The 21,088-nt window shown below is 40.8% G+C and overlaps 1 protein-coding gene across 1 annotated transcript in view; it reads left to right on the plus strand.

Moving 5' to 3' along the window:
* The window catches only part of LOC126428274 (SANT and BTB domain regulator of class switch recombination-like), a 65,422-nt gene extending 44,334 nt beyond the window's left edge, over positions 1-21,088 (plus strand). The window contains exons 5-6 of the mRNA XM_050090187.1: positions 12,034-12,300; positions 21,037-21,088. Of these exons, the coding sequence (XP_049946144.1) occupies positions 12,034-12,300; positions 21,037-21,088 (319 nt within the window). The remainder of the gene's footprint in view (positions 1-12,033; positions 12,301-21,036) is intronic.

A 21,088-nucleotide genomic window follows, 5' to 3' on the forward strand; every position in this document is an offset into this window, starting at 1 on the left:
TATCTGTATTGAATCAACAAATGGTCATGCGACCGAACCTTTAAATAATCATGCAAGAGAGAGCTCATAGTCTTTTGCCTATCATCTTATGTCTGGAGTGTTGGTGAGGTATTTTGTCTGGACCCAATAACACAACGGCAGTGCATATGCTGCAACTGCTATTTTCATATACTTGGGTTGTATGGTGTGATTTGGTGCATGCTGCGGGCATAATGTTATGTCTGCACAAAGTAATACCAAAATTTGCAATGGTGATAGATACTGTTTAGTTATTCAGTGAGTTACTGTTTGTAGCCAACATTCACATACATTGTGATTCTCTAAAAAATAATTGAAAGGAATTCATATAAAACTTCAAATCAATCTATTCCGTAATGTCTCATTGCCAATATAAGGCTTTGGTATTAACATTATTATGTTGTGTTGTTGTGCTAAAAGCAGCAGTGTATGGCCACCTCCTATTGATGATAGTCATTGGCCATACATTACCCACACCCTAGGGACAGGAGAAAATGTTGTACTGGTCAGAAACCACATGAGGCCAGGAGGGTTACGGGAATGTAGGATGTATCGCAGGGAAAGTTCCCAACTGCGCAATTCAGAAAAGCTGGTGTTGGTGGGAAGGATCCATATGGCACAGGCTGTGAAGCAGCCATTGAGATGAGGGATATCATGTTTGGCAGCATGTTCAGCAACAGGGTGGTCCACTTGTTTTTTGGCCACAGTTTGTTGGTGGCCGTTCATGCAAACAGAAAGCTTGTTGGTTGTCATGCCTGCATAGAATGCAGCACAGTGGTTGCAGCTTAGTTTGTAAATCACATGACTGGTTTCACAGGTAGCCCTGCCTTTGATGGGATAGGTGAAGTTAGTGACCGGACTGGAGTAGGTGGTGGTAGGAGGATGTATGGGACAGGTCTTGCATCTAGGTGGTCTATTACAGGGGTATGAGCCATGATGTAAGGGATTGGGAGCAGGGATTGTGTAAGGATGGACGAGTATATTGTGTAGGTTCGGTGGAGGGTGGAATACCACGGTAGGAGGGGTGGGAAGGACGGTGGGCAGGACAATTCTCATTTCAGGGCATGACGAGAGGTAATTGAAACCCTGGCAGAGAATGTAATTCAGTTGCTCCAGTCCCGGATGGTACTGAGTTACGAGGGGAATGCTCCTCTGTGGCTGGACTGCGGGACTTTGGGAGATGGTGGTAGACTGGAAAGATAAGGCATGGGAGATTTGTTTTTGTACAAGGATGGGAAGATAACTGTGGTCAGTGAAGGCTTCAGTGAGACCCTTGGTATATTTTGAGAGGGACTGCTTGTCACTGCAGATGCGACAACCACGGGTGGCTAGGCTGTAAGGGACTTATTGGTATGGAATGGGTGGCAGCTGTCAAAGTGGAGGTATTGCTGGTGGTTAGTAGGTTTGATATGGTTGGAGGTAATGATGTAGCCATCTCTAAGGTGAAGGTCAATGTCTAGGAAGGTGGCGTTTTGGGTTGAGTAGGACCAGGTGAAGCAAATGGGGGAGAAGTTGGGGTTCTGGAGGAATGTGAATAAGGTGTCCTAACCTTCAATCCAGATAGCAAAGATGTCATCAATGAATCTGAACCAGGTGAGGGGTTTAGGATACTGAGTTTTTAGGAAGGATTCCTCTAGATGGCCCATGAACAGGTTAGCATAGGATGGTGCCATGCGGCCGCCCATAGCTGTACTGCGCATTTGTTTGTAGGTAATGAAGGCATACCCCTGTAACAGACCTAGATGGAAGACCTGTCCCATACATCCTCCTACCACCACCTACTCCAGTCCGGTCACTAACTTCACCTATCCCATCAAAGGCAGGGCTACCTGTGAAACCAATCATGTGATTTACAAGCTAAGCTGCAACCACAGTGCTGCATTCTATTTAGGCATGACAACCAGCACATTGTCTGTCTGCATCAATGGCCACCTACAAACTGTGGCCAAAAAACAAGAGGACCACCCTGTTGCTGTACATGCTGCCAAACATGATATCCCTCATCTCAATGACTGCTTCACGGCCTGTGCCATATGGATCCTTCCCACCAACACCAGCTTTTCTGAATTGCACAATATATCCTACATTCCCATAACCCTCCTGGCCTCACCCTTTGTTAGTCACTGTCCTCGTCCATCCAGCCGCCTCCCTGTTCCCATTCCAGCACTACACAGCCATCATTTCACCGCCACATCTAATCTTTTAATTTCTTTTTATTTCCCTCCTTTCCGCTATTTACCCCCTCCCCCCTCTGCACCTTCTCTCCTGCCCTCCGTCTAAACTGCAACACTTCACTGTCCGCCATTCCCATAGTACTATCCCTCCCCTCCCCACCCCAGCCTCCTCCCCACCCCCCTGCCATCATGCACTGGTGCTGCTGCTCACAGTGTGGTTTCAGCTCTCTGAGACTGCAGACGTGTGTGCAAGTTACGTTTGCATCTGTGTGTGTGTGTGTGTGTGTGTGTGTGTGTGTGTGTGTGTGTGTGTGTGTGTGTGTGTGTGTCTACTGCTGACAAAGGCCTTAATGGGCAAAAGGTATAGTTGTGTATATCTTTTTGTTGTGCCTATCGTGACTCAGCATCTCCACTATTTGGTGAGTAGCAACTTTCTTTCTCTGGTATTGCTGCACTTTATTTACTCTTGTAGTAAAATTTAATGCAAATTCTCTGATCTAGTTTTATACAAATTAAATAATTGCTGATGCTGCCTAAACATACCTAAACTTTTTGACAGCATATGAAATATTCAAAATGACTGATGCAGTACACAGTTTTCAGACATAGCAATAAAAAAAATCAAGCAATTGGTGTAACACAACATGCAAGGTGGACACACCTTGTATTGGTGTTAGTTTCACTATCATGTAGTTGGGAGACATTGGATCTCCTCTAATTGTCATTCGTGGCAACTGGTAACACAGTTGTATGCCAGACACCCGGTGCCCTCATAGGTTACCTCATAAAATAGTAACTCATACCATGTTTCAACAGAGCAGTGGTTGTTTACATATGATGCGTCTCTCTATGGATAGAATAGAATAGAAGTTTATTGTCTCGGAACATACAGTTTCAAGTCATTGACTCAATGTACAGGAGACTCATCAAAACACAAAAACTGGTTTACAATTTTATTGTTAATATAATATACTGTATTGGATAAATAACTGATGTGCAACTAATAATTTTTCTTAAAAATTAACAGTGCTAATTATTTGCTCTCTCCTGCTCAATTTTTCAGGTTGTCATTCATGAATTCTTCTACTGAATAGTAACATTTCTGCACTAGTTTCTCATGTAAAGTTTTTTTTCAGTTTTTCTAAATTTGTACTGAGCAATTATCTTCCTTTCACTTCGTTATAAATTTTCATACATGTATTTTGTGGGATTTGAGCATAAAGTTTTAAATGGTGAATGGGCAACATGAAATTATTTTGATTTCTGGTGTTGTAATCATGCTGAAAATTATTTGTTACAAATAAGTTAGGGTTACTATGTACAAAGATAATCAGCTCATAGATGTATAATGAGGGAACACTTAATTACTTAGATTTTTAGGAATGGGTAACATGATTGTTTTCATTCTACATTGTGTACGTTTCTAATGATGGCTTTCTGAAGTTTTAATATTGCTCACATTTGGTGGAGTTACCCAAAATATAGTTTTGTACCTTATTACTGATTTGAAGTAGCTGTGATATACTACTTTTTATGTCCACACTGGTATTATTGTACAATATCCTCATTAGAAATGCTACGCTATTTAATTTGTTTCCAATGTAATGTGTATGTGAATCACATGATAGATTTTTATCCATTTGCATTCCTAGGAATTTCACACAGCTATTGTCCTGTGTATCCTGTTTTTTATGATTAATTTGAATATCGTTTACTTTTGCTTGTTTTGTTTTAAACTATTTTGACTGTGTCTTTTCCATGTTTAATTTTAACCAGCTATCTAATTTTTCTAAAGTATTTAACACAGTTTGAGGAATTTGGTCAATAATGTTACTTTCAATGATTACAGATGTGTCACCTGCAAATAAAACTGAGTGACACTCAATATTAAGTGGTAAATAATTTATGTAAAACAGAAACAGAATGGGGCCTAAGGTAGGACCTTGGGGTACTCCTTGTGAAATGGTTTTCTGTTTTGAAGTATAAGTTCCACTCCCTCTGATATAACCACTCTTTGTATTTGGTTGGTTAGGTAGGTCGTAGGCCATTCTAATACAGTGCCCCTAATACCATATTTTTCCAGTTTAAAGAGTAGCAAGGAGTGTTTCAAACTGTCACACTGTCATAAAAAAATCCTGTGGCATGCAGTGAGTTTTCTAGAGAGGAGCTAATTTTATCTACAAAATGATTTATAGCAGATAGTGTGGTTTAGCCTTTTCGAAATCTATGTAGATTTTTTGAGATTATGTTAAATTTTTCTGTGAATTTTGAATTTCTATTGTGACTACCTTTTCAAAAATTTTTGATAGTAATGGAAGAAGAGAGATTGGGTGATAGTTTTATGGACTGTGCTAATGTCCAAGATATTGTGGGCTAGCTACAACGCTTTCATCTGTAGTACCTTGGTTTAGATGCTAGTGACAGTAATGGAGTGCAAAGGGCAATGAGTTACGTTGGTACAAACACAGAAGGGGCTAAATTGTTGCCACCACAACCAGCTCCAGCTCTGAGCACAGGCATTGCATCCACCTCTATCTCCTCCACTGCCTTCTGGTAGCGCTTGTCTGCTGAGAGGGTAATGATGGAGTCATCACCTTTTAGGGAACAAAGAGACTGAGTTCTGCGAAGTCTGTTTTGTCAGTAATCACTTTCTTGTTTATTACCTTATCTTCCACCTTGAAGCTCTGAGGTTTTCAAATCTTGTCTGGTGCCATCCCCAACAACCAGCTTTGCAACTCATCCTGTCCAGTAAGTCTCTGCTGCCTCAGGATTCTGTGCATCTTTTCTGTACCTCTCGCCATTTCCTAACCCTTGCCAGCACATTTTCTCGATCCATCTACCTGCCTCTTCTGCCCATATGTCAGAAGGAGGAGCCACTGGTTCCAAAAGCTTCCATATAACCATAGCTTCTGTGTGTGTTTTCTCCTGCTGTCATTTTGTGAATAGATTTTTTATCTATACAGTCACATCATAAAGATCAGTCTTTTTGGTTTGCTAATCACTTTTAACAGTTTGAATTCAACTGTTCTATTTTCTGGCACTGTTTTTGTAAGTCCAGAAATTTATTTTTTTGATTAAACAGTTTTGTGTTTTTTATTTCAAGAAAACTATTGCTTTTTTCTTATTTACTAACTCGATTTATATTTATTTATTTATTTTTTTTATTGTATTTACCATGCTCAGAACATCTTCACATCTGTTACAAACACAGTCATGACATGACCCATTAATATCATGATTTATGAACTCCAGGTAATGTTCGCACACCTCTCATGTAACCAGAAGTTGCGTTTCACATATGGTATGTCCTTCATCACACTTCTTTGCATTCTTTACATGAAGAGTTATTATAAAACTGCTTTTTAACTGAGACTGATCTACCACTGCACTGATCTGTTGGCATCATCTTGTATTCCTAAATTATAAAATAAAGTTTTTGTTTCAAAATGAAAAAACAGGAGGAAAATGGCTTCCTCCAATATAAAATACACAGAAAAGGACAATAACTTACAAATGTCTGTCCTAAGAGTCAATAAAAACAAAACAAAAAACAAAAAAATTGGACTAATTACAAACAATGGAAACTCCAGGTAGGAATATCAACAATGTAGTGAAAGACAGATTTCTACTTACTGCAAACAAGACTCACCAAGTTGCAGGTAGAGACAATTAAGACACACTTACATAAAGCTTTCAGCCACAGTCTTAATAACAGTAAAAGAGAGATACACACCATTCATACACACAATATTTTCACACTCGTTGCAAACACAGTCATGATATGACCAATTACTAACATCATTTATGAACTCCAAATTATGTTCGCACACCTTTCATGTAAACAGAAGTTGCACTTCACATAGATTGCAGCCTGAGATGATGGAGTTGGTAGTCATGTGTGCATGAGATGTGCTTGCTTGTGTGTATGAATGGCATGTGTGCCTCTCTTTTACTGATGAAGGCTATGGCAAAAGGTTTATGTAAGTGTCTTTTAATTGTGCCTGTCCACAGCTTAATGTGTCTTCTGTACATAAGTAGCAATCTGTCTTTTTGTACATAGTTGACTAATTACAAAGATACATGACACCAAAGTTAGATGCTAGTTTGATACTAATATACAGATAAATTACCATGGGTTGTGTATTATTTGATTTATTGACTAATTTTGCTCATCAGGAACAAGTTGCCTAAGATATCCATGGCCATGATGTCAGACCCAACTCACACCGCTTCATGCTAATGATGTTGCCAAGTGATACTTTAAGTCTCTAAAGTGCCGCCACCAGGGCAGTGGATCTGATGATCACTGCTGGTCAATAAATGGAATAACACACGACATATGGTGGTTTATCTATAGATTAATTACTGCAGTCACTGTATCTCTTGCATTTGCTATGCTATAATATTTTTACATATTTTGAGAAAGATCATTTCACATACACAAAACACAGGCAACCCGTGTTGTCTCCCATCCTGTTGGGCAGAGGTATTGGGACTGCATGTACGTGCATGCATGTGTGTGCAAGCATGTGTGTGCACATGAATAATGTTTCTCATAATACAGGGTATCTGTGTCAAATGTATAATATTGTAAATTGTAGTAACTTGAGACATAATTGAGATATTTATTGGCAAATGGCTTTCAGAAGTATATGAATATCTGTGTTTCCTTGTGGCAGTTGGTGCCATGTGCTCATGCCTGTAACCGCTTTGGTAACATAAATGTGTGTCAGAAGCCATGTGGTCCACAGCATAAGGTGTTCTTGTGCTTTCTCTCAAAGAACTAAAGTCTGTAACACTGGTGCAATGTCATTTTTGGTACGAGTATGGACTACGACCAACTGACGGTGTTTCCACTTACATAACAATCACGAAATGGTACAAGTAGCTCCAGGAAACTGGCAGTTTGCTGTTGATCTTGGGCCACCGTGCCAAGCACACAATTCTGGAGGCTACTGTTGAATTGATCCATATGTCCCTCCATCAGAGCCCTCCTAAGTAGGCAATTCCAGTTACCAGAGACATCAGTTCATGATCTATTAGATCTGCGCCATTGTATTTGTGCAGCTATCACAGATGATAAGTCTGCACTGCTGAAAAAACACTTGGAGAGATGTTGAGCACAGATTAGATATTTTTCATGCCACTAATTGTGCACACATCAAGACATATTAGGTGTGTAAAACAACATTTTGAGTTAGCATACCTTTAGAAACATATCATCAATAAATATCTCAATTACTTTTCATGTTATTATATTTTACATTTATATTATTATATGTATGTCAGCATGTGGTCCAGTTTTGATGACACCTGCTGTCCCCCTTCCCCCATTCCTCATCTCTCATGTGGACCACACTGCTTGTGTTTTTGCTGTGCTGTTGTCCTGCTGAACTCTTACCTTGCATTCCTTGGACCATTTCCCGGTCTCGTTCTGGTTGACATCTGAAAGAGATATTAGAAAGGGTCTGGATTTGGTAGCTACATGGTAGTGACCTCTGTTATTTACTATGTCTTGCTTAATGTGAAGTTCTGCAAGGTCTTCTTTATTCACTTGATACATTGGTTTTACCCTTGTTAGCTACTTTGAAAATCTTATAGAGCAATCTATGGAGGTCCATTCTGAAGAGCTGGCCATAGAAAACTAATCCTTTCTTGTGATGGCATCAGTGCAGTTTTCTTGCTGTTGGTAGAGTTCATGGTTAGGTTTACCATCATCTCCCATCTGGTAGGATCCTTGCTCGCACTGTCTTTTGCAGGCATTTCCTTTCAAGGACTGTTACTGAGCTAAGGATAGGCACTTTTCTGCATATAGGACTAACGGTCTGCTTACTGTGTGTTTTGAGGCACACATTTTTCTGCAAGCATAGTAAGCCCTTTTCAGTTTGATTTTCCGTTTGCTCAAGAGCTATTATTTCTCTGAAATCCATTCTGCAAAGTACTTTATGGTATTTGCTCTCTTGATATGCCTGGTAGTTCTGACTCTCATCATTCCAGAGGCATCTTTAATACTGGTAATGAATTCAATTCAATCGATGTTGATCAATAGACTTGTTTCCTCTGATGCTAAATGCTTAGAAACCTCTTATATCATTTGCCAGTAAAGTCATGTCATCAGCAAAAGCCAGCCATGGCATCTTTAGGTTATCTGCTTCAATCTTCATCCATAATCCAATATTTGCTGGTAAAGATCTGGTCCACTCTCCGATGATTTTTTCATGGCACAGCTAAATAATATACATTACTTTGGATTTGGTGTTGTACAGAGTGGCATAAATCCAACCTTTTGAGTTTTCCATCAAATCCAATTTTTCTTAGTATTACAAAGGGAGTGGTTCTACCCATGAAGTCCTGCACCATTTGGAAGTCTGCAAAGCTAGCTACCCAATGCGTGGCTCATTTCTTGTTGCATTGGAGGATGTTTGTGAAGCTTTGTGTTTGTTCAATACAGGATATTTATACTGTGAAAATTTCTTGATATTTTTTTAAGACTCTTGGAAAATATTTTGAATGAGACTGCAAGGAACAATATTTCTCTGTCCATTTTGCTTTCTTTTTCGCAAACTGTGTGGATAATGGCTGAGCTTCAGTCATGTGGGAGAACCCGCTAGCCCATACATCCTTCATTACTATGAATATACTGGCTGAATCACCTAAAACTTGCATCTCAAATATTGCAGAAATGGAAAGTGTTATTGATGTGCAGTTTTCATAGAATGTATTGGTAGTCAGGGTCTAATAAGTAGGTTGTAATAATACTTAGAAAAGTGTACTTCTTCTGCAAACATATACTTTTTAATTGGAACTATGCCTATTGATAAATTAAAAGTAGACTGAATTAGAATGTCAGTGGTGTTTGTTGTGGGATTCTAGTGCAAATCGTTTATGAGAAATCATATTTTGAAAATTTCCCACACTCGCACTTGTACAAAACCTGTGGTAGCACACGCTACAGAACAACACAAGTGCATACACTAGTTATGTGGATTGTGACTAGCAATGAGACAACTGACCATTGCAGGTTGTGTTCAAAATGACCACCGACAGTGACAATACACATTTACAGTTTGGTATGGAACGACTGCTGCACACATGCTAGCATTTCAGTGGAGATGTCCAAGCAGGCTTCAGTAATATGTCATTGACTATCATTGGGTGTAGTTGGTATGTCCATGTAGACAGATTCTTTCAGCTTTCCCCACAGAAAAATGTCTACAGGCATCAAATATGGGGAATGAGGTGGCTAGAGTACAGGTCCTCTGTGTCCAGTCCAACATTTTGGAAACATGCTAAGTACTTCATGCTTTATGGGCTGGACAGCCATCAAGTTGATACCACAGGTTCCTCCTAGTCTGCAGTGGAACATCCTCCGTCATCCGCAAAAGCTGGTATGTTAGGAGGCTGTGATACTTGTGCACATTCAGTGTCCTGTCTATGAAAAACGGGCCTATGAACTGATGGTTCACTATCCCACACCACACATTTACACTATGTAGATGCTGACATTCCACCTGATGAAGCCAGTGGGGATTCTCAGCAGACCGACAGTGCATGTAGCAGTTTACTGGCCACGATTGGTAAATGCGGCTTCATCACTAAATAAGATAGTAATGCATCTGGAGTATCCTGTCTTAATGTTCATGTGTAGAAGTTAACACAGTTCTCATAATTGTTTCCATGCAACACTTGGTGGAGAGAGATGTGATAGGAATGGAACCTATGTCAGTAGAGAGTGCATAGAACACTTGCTTGAATCATGTTACTTCCTTGTGCCATTGTGCAGAGTTAACATCTAGATCAACTGCAGCAGCAAGAACATTAATTTCACCCTCTTCTGTCACCACTTGTTTGCTTCTGTTATATTTTCTAGGTGCTACAATGCCACTTTCATGTAACTGGTTGAAGAGGTTGCCAAGATGGTTGCCATCTATTGGGATATCTTGAAGCATACATTGTACAAGAACAAACTGCATCCTGCTTACACTCTGTACACACCGTAAGTATGTCAGCTTTTTCTGCATTGTTAAATCCTATCATCCACTCATCTACTGCTTGGGCTTGCAAGTCTCAGTGCACTCAAGGAACACACAAGAACACTGTAAGCAAACATAACAACAATGTACCTACCAACTAAACAGGTTGAATCGCACAAACAAGTGTCACTGTAGGAACTTTTCAAAATATGATATCTCGTAAACAACACACATTAGAAACCTGCAACATACACCACTGACATTCTAATTTACCCTACTTTTAATTGGATAATATCAGTAGGCATTGTACCATTTAAAGAAGTGTGTGTTTTCACAAAAAAATACACTTTATAAGTATTATTACAATCTGTTGATTGGCTAACAATATGAGCCCCTGACTGACAATCCATTCTGTGAAAACCACAAATCAATAACACTTTCCATTTCTGCAATATTTGCAATCCAAGTTTTAGATGGTTCACCCTATTATACTTGTGCGCGCTTTTTCTGGCTAGTGTCAGAGTTCTGTCACTATGTAGAATACCCTGTTCACATAAGTGCTGTAGTCTGTGCCATCTGAGAACCAGCACTCCTCACGTTGGTGGAGTACATAATGGTTGTGTGGCAAATGGCACTGTTATTTGTGAAGAAATGAAATGTAATGTCGCAAATCCTTTGTCCTTTTTTGTGTTTAGTCTCATCTGATGCCTAATTTTGAACCTAATTTTGGAAATAAGTGTTAATTTTTTTCAACGGGTATTTGTTAGCTGAGCACATAATATTTTTTTCCCTTTTAGATCACTTTGGGCAGTTCATCTTGTGATGTACTCTTTATTTTTTACAACCTTTATTTAAGCTGACGTCAAATGAAAGATTGGTTTGAACAAAGCATTACTTTAACAGGTGTGGTATAAATTGGAGATGCCTTCCTTCCAACCTTGGAAATCACTTTCCAGCCAAAGGACCTACAGTGGACCATGGTGCAGCTTAGAACTGTCAAAACTAATGCATTGTTGTCAAAAGTGAAAGAAGTGATAACTGTCTGAGACAAATACAAGGACCAACCCAGCTTCAAACCCTGGATCTTTGTATTCATAATTGGCACCTACCCACTGAGCCATCGAGCTATACTTTTTTTTTTTAAAATGCTATTGTTTTTGTAAAATTTAAACTAATTGCAGTGCCATTTTCTTTCATTGTTCTTGGGCATGAACTTTAATGTTTTCAGAAACCGCAACTTGAGTAGAAAAAAAACAAATCATGTTCCTGTAGTCTCCTTATATATATAAAAAAAAAAATATTTTTCTCCAGAGCTAAAGCCAGGACTCACTTAATATGATATTGGTGACTTGCAAACACTTTAATATGTGAAACTTCCTGGCAGATTAAAACTATGTGCCGGACTGAGACTCAAACTCGGGACCTTTGCCTTTTAGCGGGCAAGTGCTCACTTGCCCACAGAAGGCAAAGATCCCGAGTTCGAGTCTCGATCCGGCACACGGTTTCAATCTACCAGGAAGTTTCATATCAGTGCACACTCTGCTGCAGAGTGAAAATCTCATTCTAGACTTTAATATGTGTACATAACACTTCATAGTATATTGGAGGTTTGGATGATGGAATGACGGTGTCAAGAAAATATGCCTGTCTACTCTGAAGAAGAACGAGAGTTGGTAAGCAGAGCTATTGTGTTCCAGTGTTTCAGTTTTTGTTTCCATGTCCATCTACTGATCAGAGTCTCAACCTTCCTTTAAATTAGTTAGACTGTAGATTTTGTTTATCTTTTCATGCTGATTGTCATCTGCAAACTTTACCAGATAAAAATTACAACTGACCTCTTTCTTTCCCCCTCTGCATGACATACTTAGGCTGGCTGAGATGTTTTCAAACACAGAACTGGAGGAACTGAATGATCCAAAGGGGAAGTTAAAGAACAAACTATTCTGCAAATTGATAGCTACATTAGCAGCACCAACTCCCGATATGGCTCGTGGACACTTTGCCAGCCTGGCAAATCTGTACAAGTGTGTGAGCTGCGGCAAACTCATGCAGTGGCACTTCTCTGATAAGGTTCCATGTCACCCCAAGAATGTGCATGTTGATATCTGTGGTAAAACTGAGAGCAGGCATGTCAGGTTAGTATAATCTGTAGTTCGTGAGGTGTGTGAATACACACTATAGTGTGTATAAATTGAGTTGTGACATTTGACAGTTCAATATGGAGTGAAAGGAGGGAAGTGGAGTTGCCAGTGTGTGCTGTGTGTGTTAGCAGGTGATTATAATGCCAGGCCTACTTGGCACAGGACCTGTCAGGCTCGCTTGCCTCCATGAACAGCATATTCCACAAGCCGGCTGATCTGCAGTCTTTCTCATATCATTTTAAAGAAACTATTTGGTAACAAGCTCTGGTTCTCACACATCTTATAGCTTATTTCATCAGCTTAATGATGAACTGCTTATCATAATGCTAATGGTCATAGTTATCATATTTCTATCTCAGGTAAACTACTGCATGAAAGTCTTAAAGTGTGCAGTGTAGAAAAAGGCTTGCTATGAATCTGCATTTGGTACATGTTATGCCACACATTGTTGCTTATGAAATGTAGATAACATATTGGATTATTCTTTAAACTTGGGAGGATGTCGCAATCTGCCTCCAGTCACTAGAAAATGGAATGTGGGTATAGAGCACCCCATCACGAATGCATGAACCAGTGAAAAAGCCAGAACGAAATATTCACAAATCCCTCATCTGTAATAAACAGTTTGAGATGATGAAACAAGATTTTGGCAAATGATAGTATGTAAGGAGGAGAGTATTTTGCCATTTGATTAATATGTGAAACTTCCCTATCCATCACAATATTCAAGCAGCTACAGATTTTTGCAGTGAAAAAACATAATTTTTAAGGACCATTGATAGCTGGTGAAAAGAGAATTGCTGTGGGTTTTGTAACAGTATAAGTGAAGAAGCTGCATGTTGATTTTTGTTCTGAGAATGGGCTTTTTCATAAACTGTCTAACTGTCTTGCCCACATTTCCTAATTTAACATCATACTGTTTCAAGATTCTGTTGCAGTTTATTTTTGAACTGCATTAGAATGTTAGTGATATTCTGCTGTGTTTCGACTGCTGACATCTCAAGTTCAGTCCTGTGGTGTAACATTTGCAATGGTTTCTTTTGTCAGCATTTCAACCTCACTGGGCATAAATTTCTTTTTATTTTTTGCCACATTACTTTTCATCTAGGTGCATATAGTCTCAGTCAGATTTAAAGGATTATGATACAGAAGAAGCCTGATTAGACTATGCCCTATTGCCTTAGTTAGTTCATCAACCTGGTAATGTGGAGTAGCATTACAAGTTCCATTAACTGTGCCTTTTACATTCTACATTCAACTTTATCCAATGGAACATTTCTGTCTACCCCGAGGAAAATATCTGCTTTATTCCACTGCACTGTTGAAGCTTTATCAGCCACAACAGAGTGCTGTGTGCATTGTCCATTACCATTGTAAAATTTGGAGGAATATTTTGCAGTAGAACATTATCTTCACATGTGATGAACGTATTCTTGGATGACAACTTTTAATGCGAATTTCATGTTCAGTCATGATGAATTGTGGTTATTAGTGCAACACCAACACAAAACACTTGCTCACGGAACCTGATGGCTGTAGAACACTTCAGTGCCACAATATACCATTTCACAACAAGAGCTGATGAACGCAGGTATGCATCTAAGCATGACACCATGGCAACAAGGGCACTTTACCAACCAAACTGCTGGCGGCATGGTAGGGAAAGTCGGCTTGCCGTTGCTGTTACCTGGGCAATGGTGTCACGTTCCCTCTGGTGTGCCAAATGTCAAAAGTCACAACTTATTTTAAACACACTGCATAAGATTGTAGCTGTAGTAATTTGTAAGTTACTGTGCAAAATACAGATCACCTCACCCTCCCCTCCACCTCCTCCAAACCCCACAGGATAAGGTACTTGTAGTGGAACAGTTAAACTGTTTAATAAGTACTCATGATTGGCACATATAAAAATACATGAGACTATCCCAGCTTTTGAAAGTAATGGCTTCTTCTTGGGGGAGGAGAGGGATAGGTTGAGGCAGGTTAAAACAGATGCCCCAGCTTGAGAGGCACCCAACTGTTGTAAGGATGGAGGTAACAGAGAGATTAGGAGGTGGAAGATAGTAGATTGGTAAGTGCTATGCGATGTTCAGTCCACAGATGATGGGGACAGAATGAAAAGTAAAAGTGAATTAGGAGGAAAAGAAATGAATAATGCGATGAAGAACTATAGAAAATAGAGGGTGTGAGGCTGTGAAGGGATTTGGGGGCGGGGGGGGGGGGGGGGGCAGAGAAGAGGAGAATGAAGACAAACAGTAATAGCAAAAAGAAATCAAGTATTGCGGCCAGTCCAGTCACCCACCCACTGCTGCTGCAGGTACAGGCTGGCATGTTGCCGTACTCCTGGCGTTGTCGTCAGCTGGAGGCCTCAACAGGTGGCTGAACGCACCGCATGCTTACTAAACATTGGGGGACCACAACAGCAATCCGTCAATTTGTCACTCTGTGTACATGCCAGACTCCAATGGACTCCACAAGAGGCATCAGCATCAATTGTCAGCAGTGCACACATCCAACTGTGGCACTGTGGGCTCTGCACTATGTTGTGTCTGCAGTCATATGACACCTTAAGCAAACACTTCTGCTGCATAATTTAAAATGCTGCACAACACGTAGTTGATAGCATTCATTAAACTTCAGGCTCAATGCTGGCTGTGCCAGCAGTCCGTCTAACAGTAGTGTTGACTGGCAGCATTTCCAGCATTTCAATCAGACATCAACCCTTTGTGGCCTAAGACTCCAACTGGACTCCAATATAGAGAATGGCCAGACACCACCTAGGACATTGCAACTTTGCTGAGCCTGTTGGCACCCTCACATCCCTGCAACTGCTGTTGATCCAAGCACGAGTCTTCTGTCAGCTGCCAGTGCTCTGCTGTCGTCCCATCAGCCAGCCTGCACCCGACCAGACATCACCATCATGCCAGGATGTTGTTGCCTGGCCAAGCCCATCAGCACCGTCACCTCCCAATAGCTGCCTTTGGTTTGAGCAATGGACTTCCATTGGCTGAAGGCACACTGCTGATGCCACATCAACTAGCCTGCTCCTAACCGAGCTGATTACTGTCTAGGACCTGGACAGGACCCTGATCAAGTATCTTGACCTGGACTCCAATTGAGAGACTTTATCATTCTAGCAGAAGTGATTATTATTTTGTATTTCATGTCAGAACTATGAACTGTTCATTTCCGTGTTTCTTTCAGTGTACTCTGGGAGCTGACTTTATTATATGTTGTTCTTGCACCAAGGGAAACAGAATAATTAAAACATTACATAATGAAAAGAAGATGGTAATGAAAAATAAGAGAGGCACTGAGTTAATGGAGGCTAAGTCCAGAAAGGTTTTGTGATGCGAGGATGTGCTGAAGGGCAAGTCCTTATCTCCAGAGTTCAAGGGAAATTGTATTTGAGATTGCGGAAGGAGATCCCTGACAGTTCATAGTGTTGTTACCCTTGCAGGCCAAAACTGTAGCTGTCTACAGAGCCGTTACAACACTGTGCCATAGGCCATAGGTCACATTATGTTGTTAGTTGAAGTAGACCTGCAGAGCTGCCAAGCCTAGCTCACTGCAACTGTCAGGCATCAACTTACAGCAACTCAATTATAATGTCAGGTGGGAGAATCCAAATAGCCCATGTGGTGCAGTAAGCACTCAGGTTCCTCGAGTCATGCTGTAGAGCTGTTGTCTCCTCAGTTTAGGGAAACTAGTATCAGGTTTGAGAATCTAAATAGTCCATGTGGTGTAACAGGTCATTCTTGAATAAAATGCTTAGAAAGGGATGACCACTAATAAACTGGCTGAGGACTGAATGGGCTTAGGAGAACTCTCCACCTTGTGGATACCCAGTGCGTAGTTACTGAACATGTTCTACAGGGTACAGCATGACTAAAGGGAGATGACTGCTCGATTTATCATATAGCAATTGGATCCTCTCACCCAATACAAGTTTCCCTGAACTCTGGAGATGGGAACTTGCCCTCAGACACATCCTTGCATCTTGACATTCTCCTGCATTTAATCTCATTTAACACATATCCCCCACCCCCTCTCATTTTTCATTATCATAATATTTTCATTATATTTTGTATATATTTTTTATTGAACATGTTTCACTGTTTCCTTTATTCCCTTCTTTCTTTTACTTATCTTTGTTCTTCGCCAACCCTCTCTTGTCCTCCCATCCTCTTTTTCACAGTTCTTAATTGCACCATTCACTTCTCTCCCTGTTAATTCATTCTTAATTTTCACTCTGTCCTCATTATATCTGGACTGAAGATGGCACGGTGCTTACCAATGTACTGTTTTTGTTCTACACTCTCTGACCCCCCCCCCCCCCCCTCCCACCCAGTTTATCATTGTCTCCCCTCATCCTCACAAGTCTGAGTGACCTGCCATTCTTCTTTAACCTGCCCCAACCTCCCCACCTCTCCTCCCAAGGAAGAAAAAATTAACTCTGAAAATTGGTATATTATGCCTTGGTTATGTGAATTTCTTATTTAAACCCAAGATTTCATTCCCACCTGCAGAGAGCACCTTCATGGGGTATTTGTAGCTTCTTTGAAGGCCCAGTGTACACTCTGACTCATACTAACTGAAGTGAAATTCCATTTCTGCATGCTTCCATGCAGAGATGTGATGTCATATGTTTAAATATTTGAGCCCAATTGGCTGTTGTTGGTTGCTGTTGTCCATTGTTGCTTCCCTGTGGTGGAAGCCACACCTCCTTCAGCACTGGGAATCCAGATTTCATTCCGCCTTCCAATTAAAATTACTGGTGTGTTATCAATTTCAATGGCCTCTCTATATAGTCTTTCATGGTAACTGCTTGTAGTTGGCAGTGCCTGAGTTTTGTCAAACTGAATCTGGTGGCCTCTTGGCTGCAAAGCAAGTTATGCAACAGCTGATTTGTCTGCTTCTCCACTTCTGCAGTTGGCCTTGCATTCTTCAGGTCAATTTATGACTATTTTAGTACTACACATCTCTACAACTACATAGTATACTGTAAATTCCTGCTCTTTGCACCAGTTTTCGAGCATCCTTGGCTGACTTTTGCTCTTCCTGAATCTTATGGGTAGTCTTGTAGATTATAGCAATATTTATTTTTGAGCAGATCTTTCCTAAGCAGTCCATAACATATTTAATGAATGGCCAGAAAACCTTGGCTTTCACAGACACCAGTACATCTCTATGAATATTTTGTGGTTGTCTTAACTCCCTTTTTTATCTCAGCAGGTTAGTATCCATTCTTGTTCAGTGCATTGGTGAGATATTTCAATTCCACTACGAGCATGTCCAGTTCGCCGACGTTGCTTACTCTAATTGTTTTAGTGTTTTTATAACACCTCACTACAGTTTTGGTTGGGGATTGAAATCTTGGTGTAGGTAATGATTCCATGTGCAATGAGTTTCCAGTACGCCATGTGGCCCAAGCTACCATTGTCTTTCTTGAAGACCAGCACATTCAAAAAATGTAATCTCCCGTCTACCTCCTCTTTCATAGTAAACTGAATCTTCAGATTATCACATTGAGATATGCCTGAAAATGATCTAGTTCCTCTCTGCCATGTTTCACAACACAAGCATATCATCTACATAACAGAGAACCATATATCTGATGTTTTGTTAGCAGTTTCCAATGCCTGTTCTTCAGATTTTTTGGTGAAAAAATTTTCTATCACCAAGCTCAAGGGACTCTCCATAATGATGCCACCTGTCTCCATAATGATGTCACCTGTCTGTTCACAGAACCCATCATTCCACTTGTAGTATGTGTTCGTGAGACAGTATTTAAACACTTCTGCCATATTGGCAGAAAAAATTAGATTCAACTGTTCCAACACCTGTCAAGGGGAGAAAACTGATGGACCAATTGTTGTCGAAGATGCTTCACATCCAGGTGACCATTGGATCTCAAATGGTTCAAATGGCTCTGAGCACTATGGGACTCAACTGCTGAGGTCATTAGTCCCCTAGAACTTAGAACTAGTTAAACCTAACTAACCTAAGGACATCACAAACATCCATGGCCCGAGGCAGGATTCGAACCTGCGACCGTAGCGGTCTTGCGGTTCCAGACTGCAGCGCCTTTAACCGCACGGCCACTTCGGCCGGCTCCATTGGGTCTGATTTCATAAAACTTGCTTCCTGGAAGCCCCAAGAAGATACCATGAAAGACTATATACAGGGTGTATACGACCCAGGACAACTGGGAGATCCGGGAAAAACCTGGGAATTTTTCCATCCAGGAGAAAACTGGAAAACCCCGGGAATTGTTTAGAATTCCGGGAATTTGTCATTGTTTTAGTTTTCAGTTAAATTTTTGTGATTTCGACGGGTAAGAACCAATACTCCCGCTACTGCAGAATGATACTGCAGCAAACAAAAACAGGGATTGGGGGGGGGGGGGGGGGGGGGGAAGAAAACGAAAGTAAAATTTACGTTGCAAAGGAAATGCACCATATACAACAACAAAACAGTGCTCATACAAGCATCTGCCAACAGTAAAGTGTGTCAAAGGCTTTAGGAAGACTATGCAATGCTTCATAACAACAAATTGGCTCCGATGAGTGTGATGTGACAACTGTTTAAATTAGATGCATTTGAGCAGTTGCGGGCGGACTCTTGCGCATGGGCAGTTGAATCGCGTATGAGTAGTACCTTCTCCCGCTTTTTGGTTACGAAAGTGTGGCTGGGCTCCACTACTTAATATTGTCCCCAGTTCAGAAATATCGTAGATCCAAGGCTGACGCACAGAGCAGTCTGAGTTGTTGCGGGGAGGTGGGTCATCTCCACTTGACCTGTGTTTACGTTCAGTGATTCTGTTGTTTCCTCTTTGTTTATTGCTCTCACATTAAATGATAACAAAACGGATTTTTGTGGCCGGGAGCTATCTAATGAATTAAAATACGTTCACATAATTATGGCAGGCTAAAATATGTTAATAGTTTGATTTTTTCCACCTTTCTGACAGTGAAGCATTAATCGCCTTACAGAACAATGAAGTTACTTTGCTGGTTTGCTAAAGAGATTTGACTTATTAATCCTTTCTACCAAGGCAGTCAATTTATTTGAAACGAAGCATTTAATTTCACACTATTGGCTAGTTTCAACTGTTCGCTACATTTCAAATGTACGTATGCCATTATGCTATAATAAAGAACCAAACATGAGTACTGGTACTTCAAGAAAATTACATACGGATGTGCATTTTAAGCCGAATTATACACTCTAGTATGGTTCGCGAAATCCCCGATGCTCTTGAAGTATCCTTTGATGTCTTGTTTCTTTTATGACATAATGTAAGATCTTTTAATGTTTTACATGTACAAACATATGGGCTTCCTGAGTCATCATAGCTGCACAAGCACGGTGACGCCAGTTACCTGGCGCTTTTCTTGCAGACTGCGAGGTCATCGGTCTCATTGGATTAGGGAAGTATGGGGAAGGAAGTCAGGCACATCCCTTTCAAAAGAACCATCCCGGTATTTGCGTGGAACGATTTAGGGAAATCACAGAAAACCTAAATCAGGATGGCCGGATGCGGGATTGAACCATTGTCCTCCCGAATGTGAGTCCAGTGTTCTAACCACTGTGCCACCTTGCTCGGTGCACTAAGGGATGAGCAGTGTACAGTGCACATAGACTTTGGAGGGCACTGAGTGTGTCTGAGCAGAGGACACAATTGGAAAGGCTGTGTTGCCAGATGTACTCCATGGCCTGATACAAGGTGAAGAGCTCGGCTGTAAATACTGATAGTGTGCTGGAAGCTGATATCAAAAGACACGAGTGCCAGTGATGAAGTCACAGCCAACCCCACAGTCTATCCGAGAGCCATCAGTGTAGACATAGGTAATATCATGAAGTTCCATGCGAAGGTCATGAAACTGGAGGCAGTGGAGTAAGGCTGATATAGTGTCTTTAGGAAGCAAATGAAGGCCAAGGTTAACATGGGCCACTTCACAAAGCCAAGGTGGTGAAGGGTTCACACCCACTGGGAGTGTTGCAGGTAGTGTGAAGTTAAGCCGCCTTAGCAAGTGGCAAAAGCAGACTCCAAGAGGTAACAGAGATGAGGGATGAGCCCCATACTGATGATCAAAGGAATCAGGAAAGAAGGGGGCCATAGGAGGGGTGGCCACACATGGCAGACAAACCGCACGCATACCTGCTGAGGAGAAAATCATGGCAGTAGGACAGTGGTTGTTCAGCAGCGTCATTCAGCATACATACTCTCAACTGGGTTGTGTAATAGGCACCTGAGGCTGAACAGATGCCATGATGGTGGGTAGTATTGAGATGGCATAGGAGGAATGAGTGTGCAGATGCATAAACAAAGCACCCATTGTTGAGACTGCCTGCTGCTAATCACTGACCAGTATTGTCTGTTTTTCTGTTTGGTACCCATCTGCATTTTCTTTTGGTTACATTGTACTAGATGCCACATTATAATATCAAAGCTGTGGCAGAGTCATCTGCAGCATTAACTATTACCCAGATTAGCAAATATTTGTATTATCAATATATGTCCACAGATGGAAATTGTTGACAATCTGCTGTTATACATCCACCTGGCCAGGCCCCCTACATTTCAACGTATGTTAGTGCAAACACAGCCACATATTACTGTACTGGAAATGCTTGACTCCCATTAAATATTGTGAGTATTGCTGCCAAATAAGCTAATCATATGTGCCACACTTTCTGCTATAAAGCTACTTGTAATTGGTTCAGTTACAGTGGCTATTTCCCAGGGACACAAGCTGGAGCCTCAGTGAGCACGTGA

Source organism: Schistocerca serialis, chromosome 12 (assembly GCF_023864345.2).
Source record: "Schistocerca serialis cubense isolate TAMUIC-IGC-003099 chromosome 12, iqSchSeri2.2, whole genome shotgun sequence".
NCBI lineage: Eukaryota > Metazoa > Arthropoda > Insecta > Orthoptera > Acrididae > Schistocerca > Schistocerca serialis.